Source organism: Hipposideros armiger, unplaced genomic scaffold, assembly GCF_001890085.2.
Source record: "Hipposideros armiger isolate ML-2016 unplaced genomic scaffold, ASM189008v1 scaffold_481, whole genome shotgun sequence".
Taxonomy (NCBI): Eukaryota; Metazoa; Chordata; class Mammalia; order Chiroptera; family Hipposideridae; genus Hipposideros; species Hipposideros armiger.
In genome coordinates this window covers 223728-242351 of record NW_017731831.1, presented here as the reverse complement: position 1 = coordinate 242351, position 18624 = coordinate 223728, and the positions used below count along the sequence as shown (strand labels likewise).

Below are 18624 nucleotides of genomic sequence, written 5' to 3'. Positions count from 1 at the left end.
AAAAAAAAATTATGGCCATGGTTTAGTTTAGTTTCCAAGAGCAATGATGGGAGAGACAGTCTCTGTGGGATTAGGAATTTCAGAGAATGGAGTTCGGTCCTTGCACGGGCAGATGGTCCTGGACTATAATAGGCTGATGCAGGTTCACAGTGAAGCAAGTGTGACCGGAGTAGTACATACTCTTCACCCCTGAGAAAACAGCATCACATACAGGGAAGCAAATAAGGTGTCCCAATCAAAGCTCAGTAGAGTTCATCGATATGTCTCAAGAGTCAGTGGTCAGGGAGCAGAAATCTGGGTAAGGCCTCTTGCGTTGGCACTTACCAGTGGAACTGCCAAACGCCCATTTCTTGCTGTGCTGTGTTGACACAGCTTAGCGGCCTCTCCACAATAACAAAACTCACAATCAACCTCACTTTCTGTCTGGATGGGCACATGGAAGTCAAATTGTTCAAAATACCTCAAATTCAAAAACATGTATAAAAGAGGTGGGCAGGGGCCAGGTCATCAGGACCCTGGAGCCATGAGAGAGGCTGGGGTCTTTGTCCTGCGGGCAATAGTGACATGGTGAGACGAGCATTTGTTTTCAAAATCACTCTGTGTGGAGAATAAGCGGGGAGGGGACAGAACAGAAGCGGAGCTCAGGCAAGAGCGAAGGTGACTGGGAACAGTATCAGAAATAGAAAGAAGGGGATGGGTTTGAGAAACCGAACGCGGGAAGACAGGAGGATCTGATCGTTAATTATGCATGAGATGGGGGTGAGGAGGGAGAGGTGGACGGGGAAAATATATATAGCCTCATAAAAAGATGGCAGGTTTCTTGGGTAAATGAAAACTTCTTAAGGTTGGAAAAACAACAGTCAAAACTCCACTGCCCGGGGCTCCTGGCTGCCCTTTGTGACGGAGAGCGCGTCCCACGCAGTCTCACCTCTGTAACTAGGCTTTCCAAGGTCCAGTCCGCTGAAGAAAAATTCGAGGTAGTATTGATTCTGAGTCTGGGCATATTGTGATATCTTAGTTCAGATCTCACGTGGAGTTTCATATCGCCCTGAGCTTTCTGGGGGTCCTGATGAAACTGGATGCTTTGTCTCTGGCCCGGGCTCTGAAGGGTAGACAGCTCAGCTCTCTCAGGGGAAGGCATGGGGCACAGCAGACAGCGCCGTTAAGATCCAGCATTTAGACCTTCACTCACTCCCTCTCAAGAGGTGGTGTGGTGCCTTCCATCTCAAGATCCACCCTAAAGCTACTATGTACTTGGTAGATGGAATTTTTCATATCTTAAGCACCAGGAAAATTGGCAAACAGAACAGGGGAAAAGGAGCTGGAAAAAGATGAAGACATAGTTCTACAGCCTAGTGTCACCTTTGGCCACCCTCCAGTCATTATGAATTCTGGTTCCAGAGGCCCTCGTGAGAGCCCTAAGGGTGGTCTTTAAGTGGTAAATCTGTTCTCCTGTAATTTCAGTCCTCCCTGTTGATACTTGAATTTCTTTCTAAGCTTGGCTAAAAAAGCTACTCAACGTTCACTTTAAAGTTAGTCAAATTTGGAAGCAATTACAAAAAAAAAAAAAAGTACATCCTATATAGGTACATTTTGGGCAGCCAAAACCCAGCCAAAATCTAAATTACACTATTTCCTAATGCTGTATATCTAGTCACTAAGGATTGCTTGATGTACTTCGGAGTATAATGAATAGCCTCCCTTGTTCTGTAGCAAGCATTGCTTTTTTGAAGGGTGGGGTTACCTTTTATCAAGAAACACAATGGGGTTATAAAGCACTGCCTAGGCAAGTCGGACAGAATGTCCGCACCTGCAAGCTTTTTTACACTGGCCTGGAGATCATTTCAATACAGCTCAGCAAAAGCACTGCTAACCCAGGCAAGATGCCAGCGGGGTATTGTCAGAACAATTCAACATGTTGCCGGCTGCTTCCGCTTCCTAAAAACAGAAGTTACCACCCACACAAAATAATACAACGCTAAAGAAAAGTAAAAATAAGGAAAATAAATAAATAAGGCGTGTTTTCTCCCTCCCCTTAAAGGGAAAGCAGGGATAGGTCTTTGGGGGTGCTAACCTATGCATTTAGCTGTACAGGAGAGATGGAATATTCAAAGACATGCTGTAAGTACTGAGATGTGGCACTCCTTTTTTTGTGTGCACAGCTAGCTAACTGTGAAAGGACATTCAGTTGTTATGGACGAGAAGACAAGACCAGGACACAGCCTGCTGAAAATCACCAGTATGTGCACATGTGTATGTGCGTGTGTGTCTTCCCGCTCTGATTTGTGGCAAGAATAGAAGTAAAACATAGTAATCAAGCAAGAGTTCACTTGTCAGGGCAACAGTATACTTCACGGTTTGCACATTTAATGGGTTCACTTACAAAACAGCGACCCTGTCCAGAATAAAGTGTGCTGGCTGGCTGGCCTCCAATAGATTAACTTCCGGATTTTCAATCTATTTCCCTAGCTCAGATCCTACAAACGTGAACAACTACTATCATATTAAGTACTCATTTCTGCTCCCCATTTTAATCTTATGAACATATGCTTATACAAGTAGCATGGAAACACCTTGAAGCTTTCATCTTGGTGCCTAAGTATAAAACTGGAATGAACTTTGGGTTTAGAAACAAATGAACTGAAAGCAAGAAACAGTGTCATTTTTAAATAAAGCATTTTTAGAAGGTTAAGAGAGACAGAAGGAGACTCTCTCACGTTCCACAGTGGCCTTGGAACTAGAATCCCCATGTTTCTCATCTCTATCCACAAATCACAAAGGCTGGGATGGCTAGTTAATGGTCGTGGGTGTGTGTAGACCATAGCGCTGCGAAGGGTTTAAAATCTGAGGCAGTGCTATTGTTAGCAATGATCACGAATTACCCATTTCTTCAAAATACTTGTATGGGTCCACTTCATGTATAATTCTATACCTTAGTAAGGGCCACCGACTACATAGAAAGAGATATCCAAACTCATTTTACTGCCATCCATTATTATTTTATTATTATTCCAAAGAAGAGAATCATGTAATCCAGTAGGTGAATTCTAACCAAACCTGCATTTGTCTTGGCCCCAGCAGCGATGACTCATTAAATTAGTACCAAGCCCATGTGGCACCTGCCATAGCAGGGGCAAAGAACACTCTCCAGGGCTGAGAATTCTCATCCTGAAGACTCAACCAAACAACCTGAAAACCTACTGTTGCCCTGACAAGAGGGTGGTGAAGCAGCCTGGGGCCTTGGGTAAAAGGGCCCAGGACGGAGGAGAGCTGGGTTTCGGGTCGGGCAAGTTGCCTCACTGCAGAGGGGAAGTGAGAAGAACGCTCAATCCTGATGACCTCTCTCAGCTCAAAACGACTGTGGGACCAACTGCCTCCATGCAAAAGTGCCCGGTCTAGATATGAGCCCTGGAAGGAAGCCCAGGCCAGGCCTGCCCTGAGATACAGCACATACTCAGCATCTGCTCCATTCTCCTTTTACCCCACATTCTCCCCAAGATCTCTACACTTAAGGGAGTTCTCACATACATGGTTCCACTTCCAAAACTCTCAGGTGACTGGCATCTGTAGGGGCTGTGGCTTCCCGTCCATATTCAAAGGACAATCCAGGAACGAAGGCACCCAGATGTGAGGCTTGCGCTTGCTTGATCTCTCTGGTGCTTACCAGCATCAGAAGCCCTGACTGTTTCCAACATGGAGCAAGGTTCAGTGAACCAGAAGAGACCTGAGCGCAAAGCTCCGATTTGAGATTCTGGGGCTGGAACTGGAATAAGAGCTCACGGCTGGGCCTCTGCCTTGCACAGAGTTCCCACCAACCATTCACCACAGTGTCCTAGTGGGACTTTATTGAGATGTAAGTAACGCTTGTCACCCTCCTGCCTAAAAGCCTGGAGGGGTGGTATTTACATCATGTGTGTATGTAAAACACTTATGCACTCCACTGTCCATTATACGTTAGTTAAAAAAAAATTGTTTTGAAATGCACTCTCCAGCAGTTTGGAAACAAAACCCAATCTCCATCCCTGGGCCTGCAAAGGCCCCCATGACCCCGCCTGGCCACCCTCTCTGAGGGGAACCTCTTGCTGCTCCCTACACTCAGTCACACAAACTTTCCTCTGGCTCTCCAAGTGTGTTATGTCATGGTCTAGATGGGTCATACTGCCTGCTGCCTGCCCCACGATGTCCCTCCAACTTACCCGGCTTCCGGGGAAACGTCAACTCCTCAGGGAAGCCTCCAATCAAAAGCCAGTCCCTGGTTCTCTCTTATCTCCATTATTTTCTTTTGCAGCATTGGTTAGCTGTGGCTTTGTTTACTGTCTCTCTCCCTCCATGAAACTAGGAACTGGGCCTGCCTTGTTCCCCAATCTAGCTCCTGCTCATAGGAGCAAGTCTAGAATATAGAGCGTGCTCGAAACTCTTTGTGGAACCAAAGTGGGTCCTTTGGCAACGTGTCTCTGTGCCTCAGTCTCTTCATCTGTGTGATGAGCACCACCTTTGTGGCAGCTCTGCCATGGAGCAGGTGCTGAGAGCACAGTCTCCCCTTTCCATGTTCCCAAGTTAAATAAATAACACTTTGTCCATCTGACCATTTACTGAAAGATTGCAAGCTGCTAATCATTAGCCACTAGGGAAATAAAACCATTTCATCTACTTGGACTCTCCTGGGAAGTCACTCTTGGCCTATTTTCTTGAGGCTGAACCATCCGAATTTCTTTATCTGAACCTCAAAGGCTTTTATTTTTCAGGCCTGTAATCTGGGGGCTGGAACTTGGCATGTTGAGATGGTTCCAAGACCCCCTCCCACTGCCTATGTTATTTCAAATCATGTTTTACAAATTTTAGACCCCAGAGGGCTGCTCATGTGTATAAAAAATGAGATGTCAAAACAGTTTACCTATGATGTTCACCGTACTATCCACTTCATTTTTTATAGCTGAAGTCAGGACCGCATACTCAGGAGAAAGATCACTTACTCCATTACTAAGCCCCAAAGATGACTCAACTGGTTCTTGCTAGGAAGAAGAAAAGAAAACAGAATTGAGAACACTTCCTTTGCCCTCCATTTTCTTAGCTTAAATTCTACACTCTGCCTACTTTAACACTAGAGTCCGTTCATCTCCCGAATGCATTCCCTACCTCTTTAAATCAGCCTGGAGATGAAGAAGCACATTTCCATGTAGTGTTCTCCTTTGAGGAAATCGTACCAATGCCTCTAATGTGCCTTTCTGAAATGCTTACACCTTCAGACAATAGCTCTAGGGTGAAGCGGAGCTGTGTGACTGTCTATGTAAAGTACCGCACTACCTAAATTCCAAGTCTTCCTTATCTGAGGGAGGCAGTGATCAAGAGTAAACTCATGGTCTTCTTTTGAAGAGAGGAATCATGCCAGCTCTTTTACAATTATTTGTGGGAAAAAACTCTTTCCTCCAGTTCTGAGGAAAATGCCTCAACTGTTGGCCCAAGAACAGGAACCCAGAGGGCATTGTGGATGACTTTTTCTCAGATAAGTCTTGCCCTTGACTCTGACCACTTGAGTGTCCTGCACTAGGTGGGTGGCTGATAACACAGGCCAGACTCACAGCCAAAGCCTCACTCTCCTGATGGAGTCCAGTCAAGCAACCCCACACCCACAGCTTCATATAAATGCCTTTCAAGTGCCTGAATGTCCCACGCAGCCCACTCATACTAATGAAACAATGAGAACAATTTCCTTTTCCTTAGTATAGCTTTTCAGTTCTGCTTTATTCAAGTGCACTAGAACCCTCCAGGCTGAGAGTGCCAACCAACCCTGGGAGAGCCAGTCCTGAGGAACATATTGCCTTTCAGCACTTTGAGGGGTGAGCTTCTCCTCAAGGTAAGATTGCATTTGTGTCCATGACAGCAATCGAGCCAGACAAAAAGAGCCACATAGGACGACTCCTTCAGGAAACCAAAATGGAGAGGAGGGTGGAGGGGCAGAAAGAACACAAGATGGGAGCAGAAGAGCTTGTGAGGTCGATAGGACTGTGCTTTGAAAAATCCAGAGTGTTGTAGACCTCTAAGACATGTGGGGCATTCCTATCAATTTATTTATGTGCCACTTGGAATCAGTGATGAGCTCCCCCAAAAAGTGACATAGGAAAGGAGGGGAAAATGACCTCCTCCTTCACGATCCCCGGCAAACTCCCACCGCAATAACTATAACTTCAAAGACATCACTTCACTGTATAGCTCAATTAAAAAAAAAAAAGTCACACACAGCATGGTTGACCAGATGTACCAAAGGGTGAACATAAAGAAGGACCCAGGACAGCCCCACTGGGCAGAACTTTTACCTTTTTGTCCTGTAGCATCTTGCATTCCACCCCCCTCCGTTTTTTGTTTTGTTTTGTTTTGTTTTGTTTTGTTTTGTTTTGTTTTGTTTTACAAGTTCCAAGTAAGAAGTCTGTCTTTTCTAGGAAAATCTCACTGGCCCATGACTTGAACCACCATCTTTTCTCTTCCTTTATAGCCAAACTCCTGAGCAAGTATCTGCCTTCCCCACCTTCGACTCCTCACTTACGTTCTTGTTAGAGCCTACAGCCTCGCTGCCACTCCACTTGGGGAACCCAGCTCCTGGCTTCTGGGGGGTGGTAAGACAGGCCTGGGGTCAAAGCCTGGCTTGTCCACCCCTTACTAGTTTCAGACCTTTATTTACCCTCTTTAAGCCTCTTTCAGGGCACGGTGGACAGATATAAACTGAGGACAACAGGACCCACGTCATAGGGATGACATGAAGATTAAATGAGATAAATGTACCCCTGGCACTTACTAAATAAATGCCCACTATTTAATCTAAAGTCGCCAATAAAACTCTGCTCGTCCAAATCCAGTGACCTTTCCTCACATCCCTTCCCCTCAACACCACTCTGACACCCAGTAGGAAGGCCTGCACACTCCCTCTTGACAACGTGAACCACCTGTCATTGCTGCAATTCCACACCTTTCTGGTGGCACCTTCCTCCTCGCTGGTTTCCTCAATGGCCCTTTTGCATCTCCCTCCACCCCCCAATCACACCGCATGTTTCACTATATTTCCTCAAATCTCTCCAAAGGAACTTCTCAGATAAGGCTTGCCCTCGACTCTGGCCACTTGAGCATTTGAGTACAGAACATTTGAAGGAATTATGGAAAAAAAACCAGATAATTTTTATGGGCTTCTTTTGTTGTCTTAAGTTTTGTTTATTGTTCGTTTTTTTTACTCATTCTGTTTCTGGGTCTCTTATAAAAGTAATGAGGCAGCAGGACTTGCATATATTTAAAAACGTATATTATTCTGACTTTTCAGCTGAAGACCTCTCAGTGTTTCACATGATCTATATACTTTAATTAGTGGCAAGTGATACTTTTATCACTTTACACTTGAGGAAACTATGACTCAGAGACAAATTCATTTTCCAAGGTTATGTTACTTTCAGCCTGAGGAGACACAGGATCAGTAGTCAGTCTTTGATCATGCAACACGGTCTGATTCCAGCTTTCTGTCTTAATTAACCCTGCATCCTGCACTATTTCCAAAGGAGACAGAACTATTTACTCCCCCATCACTACCTTGTACCCTGTATTACTTCTACAATAGAACGATATTTTCTACCAGTGGAGACTGAGCCAGGCTAGTCTGAACTGTTTTTCTCCTCTCAGCCCCACTTCAAGAAGAACCTGTCCATTTCAAAGTCTTCAGTGCAACCACTTCACTGGTATAATTGCTCTGGAAGGAAAATATAGTAACTTGTATAGTAGAATGTAGTCAGTGACTCCCTGAAAGGTTTCCCCATCCAGGATGCAGAACAACGGGGATCAAAGCTACACTAGTCAAAAGTTTTGAAGTGGGGGCCGGCCAAGTGGCTTGTTGGTTAAGAGTTGGCTTGGGAACGCGAGCTCTGAGCAGCAGGGCCACCAGGTTTGGATCCCACATGGGCCAGTGACACTGAGCCCTCTACAGCTAAGATGGTGAACAACAGCTTGACCTGGAGCTGGGCTGTCGTGAGTCGCCGGCGATGGCATAGGCTGCAGGTGGGGCTGCAGTGAGCTACCGTGAGCAGCCGGCAGCCAGCACGAGATACCAAGAGCCGCCGTGAGTGGCCCTCCAACTGCCGGTGACCGATCTGCCTCAGCCAGGAAGAGTGCTATGATTACAATACCAACATGGGCCAGTGAAGCGACGTCCTCTACAACTAGACTGATGAACAAAAGGACAGCAACTTGTCTGGTCCCCTTCCCCAAATCCCCAATGCTGTTCTCCCCCAATTCCCCAATAAAATCTTTAAAAAAAAAAAAGTTTTGAAGTGATTAAAATAGGGACATCTAAACCTAAACTATATATATAGTATTCCAAAATAAGAAAAGGGGTGTAGAGTTGTCTGTGGAACACGTGCCTGGAGATCTTGCAGGTCATGAACAGCCTTTGCCCACAGTGTCCCCCGGCCCTCTGTGGTGCCCCCTCCTTGCTGCACCGTCCCCATGGTGCTGCACTGTAATGTGGCCTGGTTAATCCTGAACTAGCCTCCCCTTTTTATTCCCTTTCTTTTTTTTTTTTTTTAAAGATTTTATTGGGGAATTGGGGGAGAACAGCGCTGGGGAATCGAGGGAAGGGGAACAGACAGGTAGACAAATTGCTGTTTTGTTCTTCAGTCTAGTTGTGGAGGACGTTGCTTCACTGGCCCATGTTGGTATTATCATTGTGCTCTTCTCGGGTGAGGCAGTCGGCCACCGGTCATTGGTTGGCCACTCATGGTAGCAAAAAGCAGCCCACTGCAGCCCTGCTGCAGCTTATGCCGTTGCCAGAGACTCACAGCAGCCCAGCTCCAAGTCAAGCTGTTGTTCATCATCTTAGCTGTAGAGGGCGCAGCATCACTGGCCCTTAATGTGGGATCCGAACCGCGGCCCTGCTGCTCAGAGCTGGTGTTTCCAAGCGAGCTCTTAACCAACTGTGCCACTCGGCCGGCCCTTTATTCCCTCTCTTATTTTAGATGTAGGTTCTCCTATTAATCAGGTCCTCTTGGTTTCTAACCCTCACCTTGCCCCAAAGAAAACCAAAACAGAAAAGATGGTGCTTGGGTTCAGACCCCTCCATGGTGCATGAACTCTGCTAAATAGTTATGCCCAAGATGCTTGGGCTGTTCATTAGAGAATCCAAGATTTGGTCTACACTTTAAGGGATTTTAGGTGAAAGCAAGCTGGCATAAGAAAGAGTTCGGGGGCAGGGCAGCCTTCTTTAGACCTCTAAAATAATACACCTTTGGTTCATCTCAAAACTATGCTTGGGGTGGGCCTGAGTCACATAACAGCATCCCTCTGCTCCAAGCCCATTCTGTCTCATCCCTGTGCCACAGTCCTTATCTAGATGTCCCCTCTCTGAGGCCAAATATAATGGCTGTTAGACCATTTGCCACCCCATCCCAAATCCTCACGTCCAGAAATGTCCTAATTCATCTGTGTAAAATCAGTCTCCTTGAAGCCAAATTTAAAAGTATCTCTAGGTTTCTATACTAACAAAAAATTCAAGCTGATAGCTGGGCTTCATAAAAGCCGCCCAGGGAATTGCACACTGTACACATGGAGGCCACGAGGCCACTAGGAACAGGGGCTCTAGCAAAACAGGCTGAAGCCTCCTGTCTGGTCCTAGAAACACCTTCCATCCTTTCCTTCTTTGCTGGGAACTAGACCATCTTCATTTTCTTTCTCCCCACTCTCACTGCAAGTTCCCTTTTGACTTTTTTCTTCAGCTCACTTTTCTTCTTTTCGTCTTCTCCTTAGGTCTCTGTTTTCATCTCTTACAGCTTCTCTCTTGGAGAAGACATCTGTTTTCCAGGCTCCAATATCATCCTTGAGTCAATGACCACACACCTGCCCTCCCACAGTTACCTGAGCTCTGCACCTGTCAGATCCAACTTTCTACCCACCATTTCTTTACTTTCGAGGCTCTCTGTCATTGCAAACTCAACATGTTCAAAGTTAAACACACGCCCTTTTCTCCACAAAACACGCTTCATTCCCAATAACCCCCTCTATGAGGGTTGAAAACTCAGGGCCTCCCTCTTTGAGCCACTCCTGTCTTCATCCCCTTCCTTTCTCCACAGAAATATCTCCTCCTTTCTAGTCCAACTGCCACCATCTTCATCTAGACCTTCTACCGCAGTCTCTCCTCCCCTCCCCTCCATTCCTTCCTATTACCATGAGAAAGACCTCCCTTAAAAATCAATTCCATCATGCTCCAAATCTGCCCCAAAGAGCTCAACTGGGCCTTATTTTACGAAATCATCCAGAGAGGCTATTTAGCCAACCAATTTTTAGACTGTGTGCTGAGCAGTCTCTCGAGAGCCACCAGGAGGGGAGGGAGGCACCACGACCGGCAGGGCAAGCCCTCTCGCCTGCTCCATCCAGGGAGGGCAGCGTTGATTTTATGTTTCTCAAGTGGGTCATGTGTCTTCGTCTGATTAAGGTTTAAACACTACTCCCTCCAGTATCATCCCTCACAGGTGGTCGTTCAGCCTGTCTTGGGACAGTGACGGGGAGCGTGTTGCTTTTTAAGCCAGCTCAAGTCACTGTTAGAGCCAACAGCTCTATCAGAAAATTCTGCTAAACCAGTATTTGCTTTCTGTAACCGCTACTCAGAGGTCCGTATTCAGAAGCCTACTCTTTACCAAGTGCCGTTAGAGGCCCTCCTAGGTTATATTTTCCATAATAACACCAATCCTTTGATCTGGAAGCACATTATATTTCAAAGCATGATGTGTCTTCCATCTGTAAACAATCCTCTGAGGCAGGAAGTATTCATTGCTGATCCACCCTACCTACCTACTTGTCTTTGTTTCCCATTGTGCCCTCACACAAACTACTGCTCTAATTAAGCCAGTTTCCTGACTCATCCAGCGAAGAATGAACAGCAACTCTCATCTCCAGGCGCTCCTGTAAGATGCTTCTGGGTGCCTGAAAATGACCTCCATTTCACTCAATCCATCCATCTCCCAGGACCTGGCTCAGAGCCCACAGCCTCCGAACAGCTAAAGGCCCTGAGTGTGGTGAAAAAGCATGGGTTCTGGAGATGGACTAACTTGGATGCAAACTACAGCTCCATAAAGCAGTGCAACCTTGGGGAAATGACTCAGCCTCTTTGTGCCTCCATTTCCCTGTATGCAAAACGATGATAGATAACCTGCCCATCACAGGGAGCACTACATGAGATAATAATTACAGCTTAGAACTTGGGAGGGGCCCAAAAATGTCAGCTACCATGCCGCTGTTTTACCCACTTCCATCCTTATTGATCTTGGCCTTATTACATTTTTAAAACACATATACAAGTATGCACTGATATTGCACAATCTAGTATTACTCACTATTGTGTTCCTTACTTATACTTCCTCACATAGGTGGCTCTTAGTTCAAATTAAAATGGCTTGCTGAATATACACGACATCCTCAAAAAGAGACATCAGTAAATATCAAGGCAGCATTTCTGCACCTACTACGTGGCAAATGGGCCTTGGGTCTCCCAGTCTCAGGGAAGCTATTTGCTCAGGGAACATATGGCATGGAGCTAAATTGCCTGAGTAACCCAAGAAAAACTCTAACAATTTCCTAGAAAAATCTTGCATGTTCTAAACATCCTTTTCTAGTTAAAACTCCAGTCCAACTTGAACTGAATGAAAACTGGAAAGAGCTTGCTTCAACAGCAAACTTTCATACCTAGTCGCTACACACAAGACAGATTTTCTCAGTGGAAGAAACCCATCTAGTCTATCCAGTTGCGTTATTTGCACAGAACATATTAACTCAGGGCTGACTCAGGATAAGGTCCTTGAATTATACAATTCCAGACAATCTGGAGAGTGAACTTTGGAGACATTCTACAGAAACAGTAAGAGAAGACTATCTCTTACTTCAGTCACGAGCCACAGAATTTGGGAGGCCCCCTGGCCCTATCCACATTCCACTGCTACACAGTAGAACAGATGCAAGCAGATTTAAATTCATAAGTTCGGCTGTGCTAATTTCTGATGAATCACCTTCCTTCTGCTGAAGGAACAATGTCCCTTTGAGAGGGCAAGTTTCCAGTATTAATCATATCTTCATCACGGGAAGGTTTCGCAATGTACACTTTGCTGGAATGGAACTTGACCCACATAGTTGCACCTAAGAGGAAACTTCTCACTTGCTTTCCTCAGCTGATAATGGCCAACCCCCATCTAGGGCTGGCCATGTGGAAGGCACCGCCATTGCTGATGTGACTGCAGATGTCTCTTACTTATGAGAACAGCACGCGTCATCAGTTCTAAGATGCACATTTCCACATCCCTGAAATAGGATGTGCCTTATAATCTAATTATATGTCATGGTTTCATTGTAAGCAGTTTTTCTTGCTTAGAGATACATAAAATAATGGTGCATCTTATCATCATTGGCATCTGATAGTCAATGGATTATGGTAGATACGTTTGAGCGAAGGTTGTTGAAAAGTAAACATCTGTTTCTCCATTCTTATTTCTCCATTAACTGAGATTATGAAATTAAATCTGCATTCTAATGTAAAACCCCGACTCCTACCCCACATGTTATATTTATTTATGCATCTATTTGATCAACAAACATTCATGCATGTATTCAGTGATCAAATATGTGCTACTTATCTGTCCTGCACCACGCACTGAACTAGATGCTGTGAAAATAGTAATAAATAGGGTCTAGTCGTACTTAAGATTATAGCAAATTCTTCAAAATCACATATTTGTGGGGAAGTTACACTTTTCTAACTAAACTAATCAACATGTAGACCCTACATAATCTAAACTGTGGGAAAATGGATACAACTAATAACTAGATTTTTTCAGCTTCAAGGAAAAATTAAATTTTTTAAAAGTGATGTATGGGAAACCTATAGATTAAAAAAAACTTAACAGACATATCCAAAACTCACAATGTGTGGACATTATATACGGATCTTGATTCAAGTAAACAGACTGTATAAAAATGATAACATTTATGGAACAACTAGAAATCTGAACACTGACTGGATATTTAATGATACTGAGAAATTACTGTTAATTTTTTTCAGATGCAAAATGATACTGTGCTATTTTTAAAGAGTACCTATCTTTTAAAGATATACACTGAAATATTTATGGAAGAAATTATATGTTTGGAATTTGCTTCAAAATATTGAGCGAAACCATATTAAAACTGTTTTTGTAGGTCAACAATGATTGAATATCTGAAATAAAATGGCCATGAGCTCATTAATGTTGAAATTGGGGTGAAGGTTCAGAGTCAATTTTACTCATTTGTCTCCTTCCTGTACGTATAAAATTTTTCCACAATAAAAAGTTAAAACAAAATTGGGCCTTAATACTGTGCTATATTTAAAATAAGTCACAAACTAAAGATACTGAAAATGAAACTGGAGGTATTGTTAGTAAAACACTCTGACTAAAATACTTATTTTCCGTTATAGGGGTAAACGTTTCTGAAACTATGATTTATTTAAGTTTCCCCTCAAATTCTAATTCCTTACACAAGTCTAACTTTATATCTGAAGTAAAATTTTTTTTGTAGCTTTTTCCTGCTATTTTGACTAACTGGCTTGTATTTAAACATTGTGCTACCTGGACAGGTTTTTTTTTCTTCAATAGTTATTCAAGGTTAAAAATCAGAATACTTGACAGCTCTTTTAAGTTCATTTCTAAATAATGGTGAGACCTTGGCCCCATGTCGCACAGCCTTTGGGTCCACCTCACTCAACTCTCCCGACCCATTCAGTTTCTTCATGCACAAAGGGAGCACAGAAAACTAGAAAATCTTCTCTCTGGTGGTCTAGAGCTCTGGGTTTGCAGTGTCTGCTCTTTGCCTGGGAACTGAAGCTTATCCTCAGTTTTGCACGGAGTATTTGGCTATCCTCTGGCTATTTAACCAGGGCTACCCAATCTACACACAAAGGTCTTCACACTGCCGGAGATTTCACGCTGCACAGCCTACTGGAAAGCAGGCACACACACACACACACACACACACACACACACACACACACACACACCCCTATAGAAAACCTTTGGGAGTCATGAGAGTTGGCTTGAGAGTGGAGCAGAAAAAAACAATTGAGATCTACACTAATAGAGTGTTTGAACTCATCACTGGGTCCCCAACCTAATGGCTTATCATGGAATATATATATATATATATGTAAAATATAGGTAACACACTTTAATATAGGTGTATAATATTTAATATACTTTAAAATATATATAACTGCCTGAAAATGTACTTAATATTATCAAATTGTAGCTGGTTGCTGGAACTTAGCTGGTACTAAGTTACCAGCTGGCAATAGTGTGGGGAGCAGATGGAGGCTTGAGGCTATCCACTCCAGGGTGAATTTCTGACTTCATTCATAAATTTCTGAGAAATTGGATGAAGTAGGGATATGTGTCCTTGAGTCTGCAAGTGGGTACATGTCCAAGAGGAGACATGTAAAGCATACAAAACACAATAGCAAAAGAAGAAAGATTAAATACTTCACAGAGATCACATTACTTGTTTTTATGAGAAAGAATACAAATCATTAATATTGTCACAACTTTGGCCTTCTCCCTGAACAACCAAAGATTACCTTGATGTGCTTAACTCTGTCTTCTTTTTCTGTCTTTGGTTTCTTTCCTGTGGCAACAGAAAACATTTTTGGATTAACTCATGAAAACATACAGAGAACCACTTCCCTTAAGTTAAATTCTTTCTGAAACTCTCAATGACCCTGCACATGCTTTAATCTGTATATGGCCTAAATTTCAAACATTTTACTGCATTTGGCAACCTGAGAGTCATTTTCCTTGGTCAAATAAGGGCAGAATTATCTTCCACAGTGTGAACCACAGATGTGGAAATAAAGAAATCACAAAGGTACTAGAATATATATTAAATGATCATTGTTTTTGTCAGTAAATCTCATTATCTACCTTTCTTAGAAGGCCTCTCCGATAAGGGCAACATCCGGTATACTCTGAAGGCATTATTTCCTTTCTTTATACTTTTGTCCTTGACTTCTTCAATATCAGGCAAGGAGTTCATGGCACATCGAAAATTCGCCTTCCATGTTTTTGGATCAGGTTTATCTACTCCTGGTTGATGCTTTCCTAACAAAATAGCGAAAATAATTAAGGTTAATAAAAATAGGAAAAAATTAGATTCAGAGTAAAAATTTCTGGAAACATAAGCTTGCTGGCCAAGTAGCACGGGGAACTCTTTTAATTCCAGGCGATACCTATGGTAACCAACATCCTGGTCTGCCTGGGACTGCGAAGGTTCTTGGGACATGGACATTTTCATTTTAAAACCTGGACAGTTCCAGGCAAATTGGTGCAACTGGTCACCCTGACTCTACTAAACAGCTTGAGAGAAACTTAACAATGGTAGAAGAATGGAGAATCTATGACTTACATTCTATATTACATGTAAGTCATACAGAAGGCTGAAGAGCTGCGAGATGCATAAGTACAGGCAACTGGAGTGTCTCTTTTTCATCTGACTTTCAAATACTAAGCAAAAAGTCTACTCCTTAAATAGCTCCCTACTTAAATTTCATTGTAAATAAATATATTCTTGACTACCTTTGGGGGAGACAAATTCAACCCACGTTTAAAGCTGCAAAATAAGTAAATTCTATGTTACCTTGGTACACACCTGGGGAACTTAATCAGAATTCCACATTATAGGAAATTTAAGAACTAAGTGTCTGTGGAATGGGCGGAGCATCACTTCTGAGTGATGAAGTGTGTACCCCACGTGTCCTGGATGTTCTTGGGAACAAGTCACAGGTTTTTCAAAGCTATCTTCATGAGACCATAAGTCAGGTATGTAGTAAAAACAAAAATAAACAATAATTAACATTGTATTATATAACTGAAATTTGTTAATACAGTAGAACTTAAATGTTTTCAGTAAAATAAAACCCAAGTAAATAAAAGGTAAATATCTGAGGTGATGAGTGTGTTAATTACCTCAATGGGGGGGGGGGGATCTTTTCACAAGGATTAAGTATATCAGATCAGTCCTTCTCTGTTTTAAATATCTTAAAATTTTATTTGTCAATTATACCACAACTAAAAGAAAAAAAGAAGGCAGGAAAACAATACCACCACCGCCAACAAAAAACAATAGGGCTTGCCTCTATAAACCATGCAAGGGGTTTTAATACCTGTATGGATTGCCCAATTTCTAAAGAGTGGTGCATCTTTTTCCACATCCCACCCGTGTCTAGCTGCATGCATCCAGGGGATCTGAAAAATCTTCTTTTCCTGAAAAGAAAAAAGTAAATAAGAACTGCAGCCATGGGTTTCAGTCAACCATTGCAGAGGGTTCTTGAGTTCTAGCTAATAAGAGTCCCCACTAAGTACCATAGGGTTTTTTGAGTTTCTACAGTAAAATTTTCTGTAAACCAAACCTACTTCCTTACTGGGTCTTAAATCTTGACAGTCTACCCAGGTGAGATGCAGATTCGTGCAGAGTCTGGCAGAACAGGAATGTATTCCAAGGTCACAGGCGATGGTTTGGGATATGCCAATGTGTTCTGTTATCTGCGCCATTTTCCTTTAAAGAACCACAGATAACTGGCCACTGACTGAAACTTCTCAGGCTTATTCTTATCATTTACTTCCATTATTTGGTAAAGAGGAACCCCAGCTGCCTTAGTAAATTAAAAATTAGGCAACTCTCCAAAAGAACACCCATTTGTACTACTAAAGGGGAAGTTGAGGGAACGAGGCCACTGTCACAGAGACCAAAAATCTCACTCTGCTTGGGTAGCCAACAGAAACAGGAGATTCTTTCTAATGTTCTGACCTCTATGTGTTTACTGTCCTGCACGAAATAGCAAAAGTACAAAGATGTATCAGTTATGTGAAGACGATACTCCTTTTTTGGAGTCAAGTCCCCCAGTACAATTCTTCTTCTATTAGACCCTTTCCATCTCTCTTACAGCCCAAGAGGTAACTCAAAATTGCTTAAATCAACCCCAGCAAACACATGACTAGAAACTAGTGCTTTGGGAACAAAGTCACACTCATAGTACAACTATGTATGTGAAACCTGGTTCAACTTGCAGCACCAGCAGTTACTAAGGTCCCATGGCACTTTATCTGTGACGACACACATTCACATGGTCTCAGTTTTGGTTTTTGCAACAACCTAATGAACTGTGTATGTACATGTTATTATTTCTGCTGCACAGTTGAAGAAACTGAAGGACAGAATTAAATTATTTAGCCAAGGAACTTATGATAGTAAGAGGCTAAATTCAAAACCAAGGTCACGTGATCCTATCACTTAATCACCCCACATGTTGTCTCCCAGTACATTTAGATTTAGAAGAGTTCCAGTCCTACAACAGATCTCCTAACTTCGATTCTGTGGAGATTAAAACCCAGGAAAACTATTTTTTTTAAAACTCCCAAGCTAGTTCTAATAATGTCCAGGTCTGGGGATTCCTGCATAATACATTGGGGAAGGAAAGAAAATGCCAGTAGGGATTTTCCGCCATATTGGTCTCACAGTGAAAGACAGAAAGGGTCCCAACCGACCTAAAAGGGGCTCAGGGCTTCTCCACAGAGCTAATTACAAAGCCTGAACTAAAAGTGTTTCAGGACACTTGGGAGTTCCCCAAAAACTGTTAAAAGGGAAAATTCTACTGTATTTAAAGTTCAGTTAATAAAGAAGAACTGAAAGCAGGAGACTTCCACAAAACCCTCCTGTTCATTCTGTACCATCCACTGAGACAGCAGGATTTCAGGTTAGCCATTTCCAAAAGGGCATCATCAAAAAGGGACTGAGTGAAATTTTATTTTTTAATGTAGATGAAAATCAGAGAGCAAACCACTTCATGCAGTTTTCGACGGTCACATTAAAATTAACTTATTTCAGTGAAAGACCTTTTCCTGAAATGCACAACCAGAATCTAAAGGTTTATGATTAAAGATATAGACCCTTAAAGGATTTGCTGTTGTGCTTTTTTTCTAGGTCAAAGGAGTTCTGTGGTGACACAATCTGAAATCTATCTCATAAGACACAGAGTTGATTCTGATAAAGTAGATCTTTTCAAGCATTTGCGTGCACGCAAGCAGGTATGTGTATACACACACACACACACACACACCCAAACCCAGTCTCACGGAAACCATGCCAAAATCATGGTTGACTGAACCTAGTAATTATCTATCGTGGATCCTCTTGAAATGAGCAAAGGACCTGATGAGACCAAATAAATGGCCAATAAGCACAGTAAAAGACACGCAACACCACTGATCATTAGGGAAATGTAAAACAACAATGAGATACCATTTCGCACCCACTAGCATGGCTAGAATCAAGAAAACATAAAAGAAAAGAAAAGAATAAGTGTTGGTGAGGATGTAAGGAAACTGTAAACTCCATACATTGCTAGTGAGAATGTAAATGGTGCAGCTGCTGTGGAAAACAGTTTGACTATTCCTCAAAAAATTAAACAGAGAGCTACCACATGACCCACTAATTTTACTCCTGACTATATACTCAAAGAATTACAAACAGGTGTTCAAACAAATATTTATACATGAATGTTCATAGCAACACTACCCAAAATAGCTA

The 18624-nt window shown here is 42.7% G+C and overlaps 1 protein-coding gene across 4 annotated transcripts in view; it reads right to left on the bottom strand.

Moving 5' to 3' along the window:
* Positions 1 to 18624, bottom strand: part of IRF2 (interferon regulatory factor 2) — an 87049-nt gene that overhangs the window by 15967 nt on the left and 52458 nt on the right. For all 4 annotated transcript variants that reach the window (XM_019666958.1, XM_019666954.1, XM_019666955.1 and 1 more), the window contains 4 exons: positions 16202 to 16301; positions 14964 to 15140; positions 14621 to 14667; positions 4895 to 5012 (listed from right to left, as the gene is read on the bottom strand). In XM_019666958.1, the coding sequence (XP_019522503.1) occupies positions 4895 to 5012; positions 14621 to 14667; positions 14964 to 15140; positions 16202 to 16301 (442 nt within the window). The remainder of the gene's footprint in view (positions 1 to 4894; positions 5013 to 14620; positions 14668 to 14963; positions 15141 to 16201; positions 16302 to 18624) is intronic.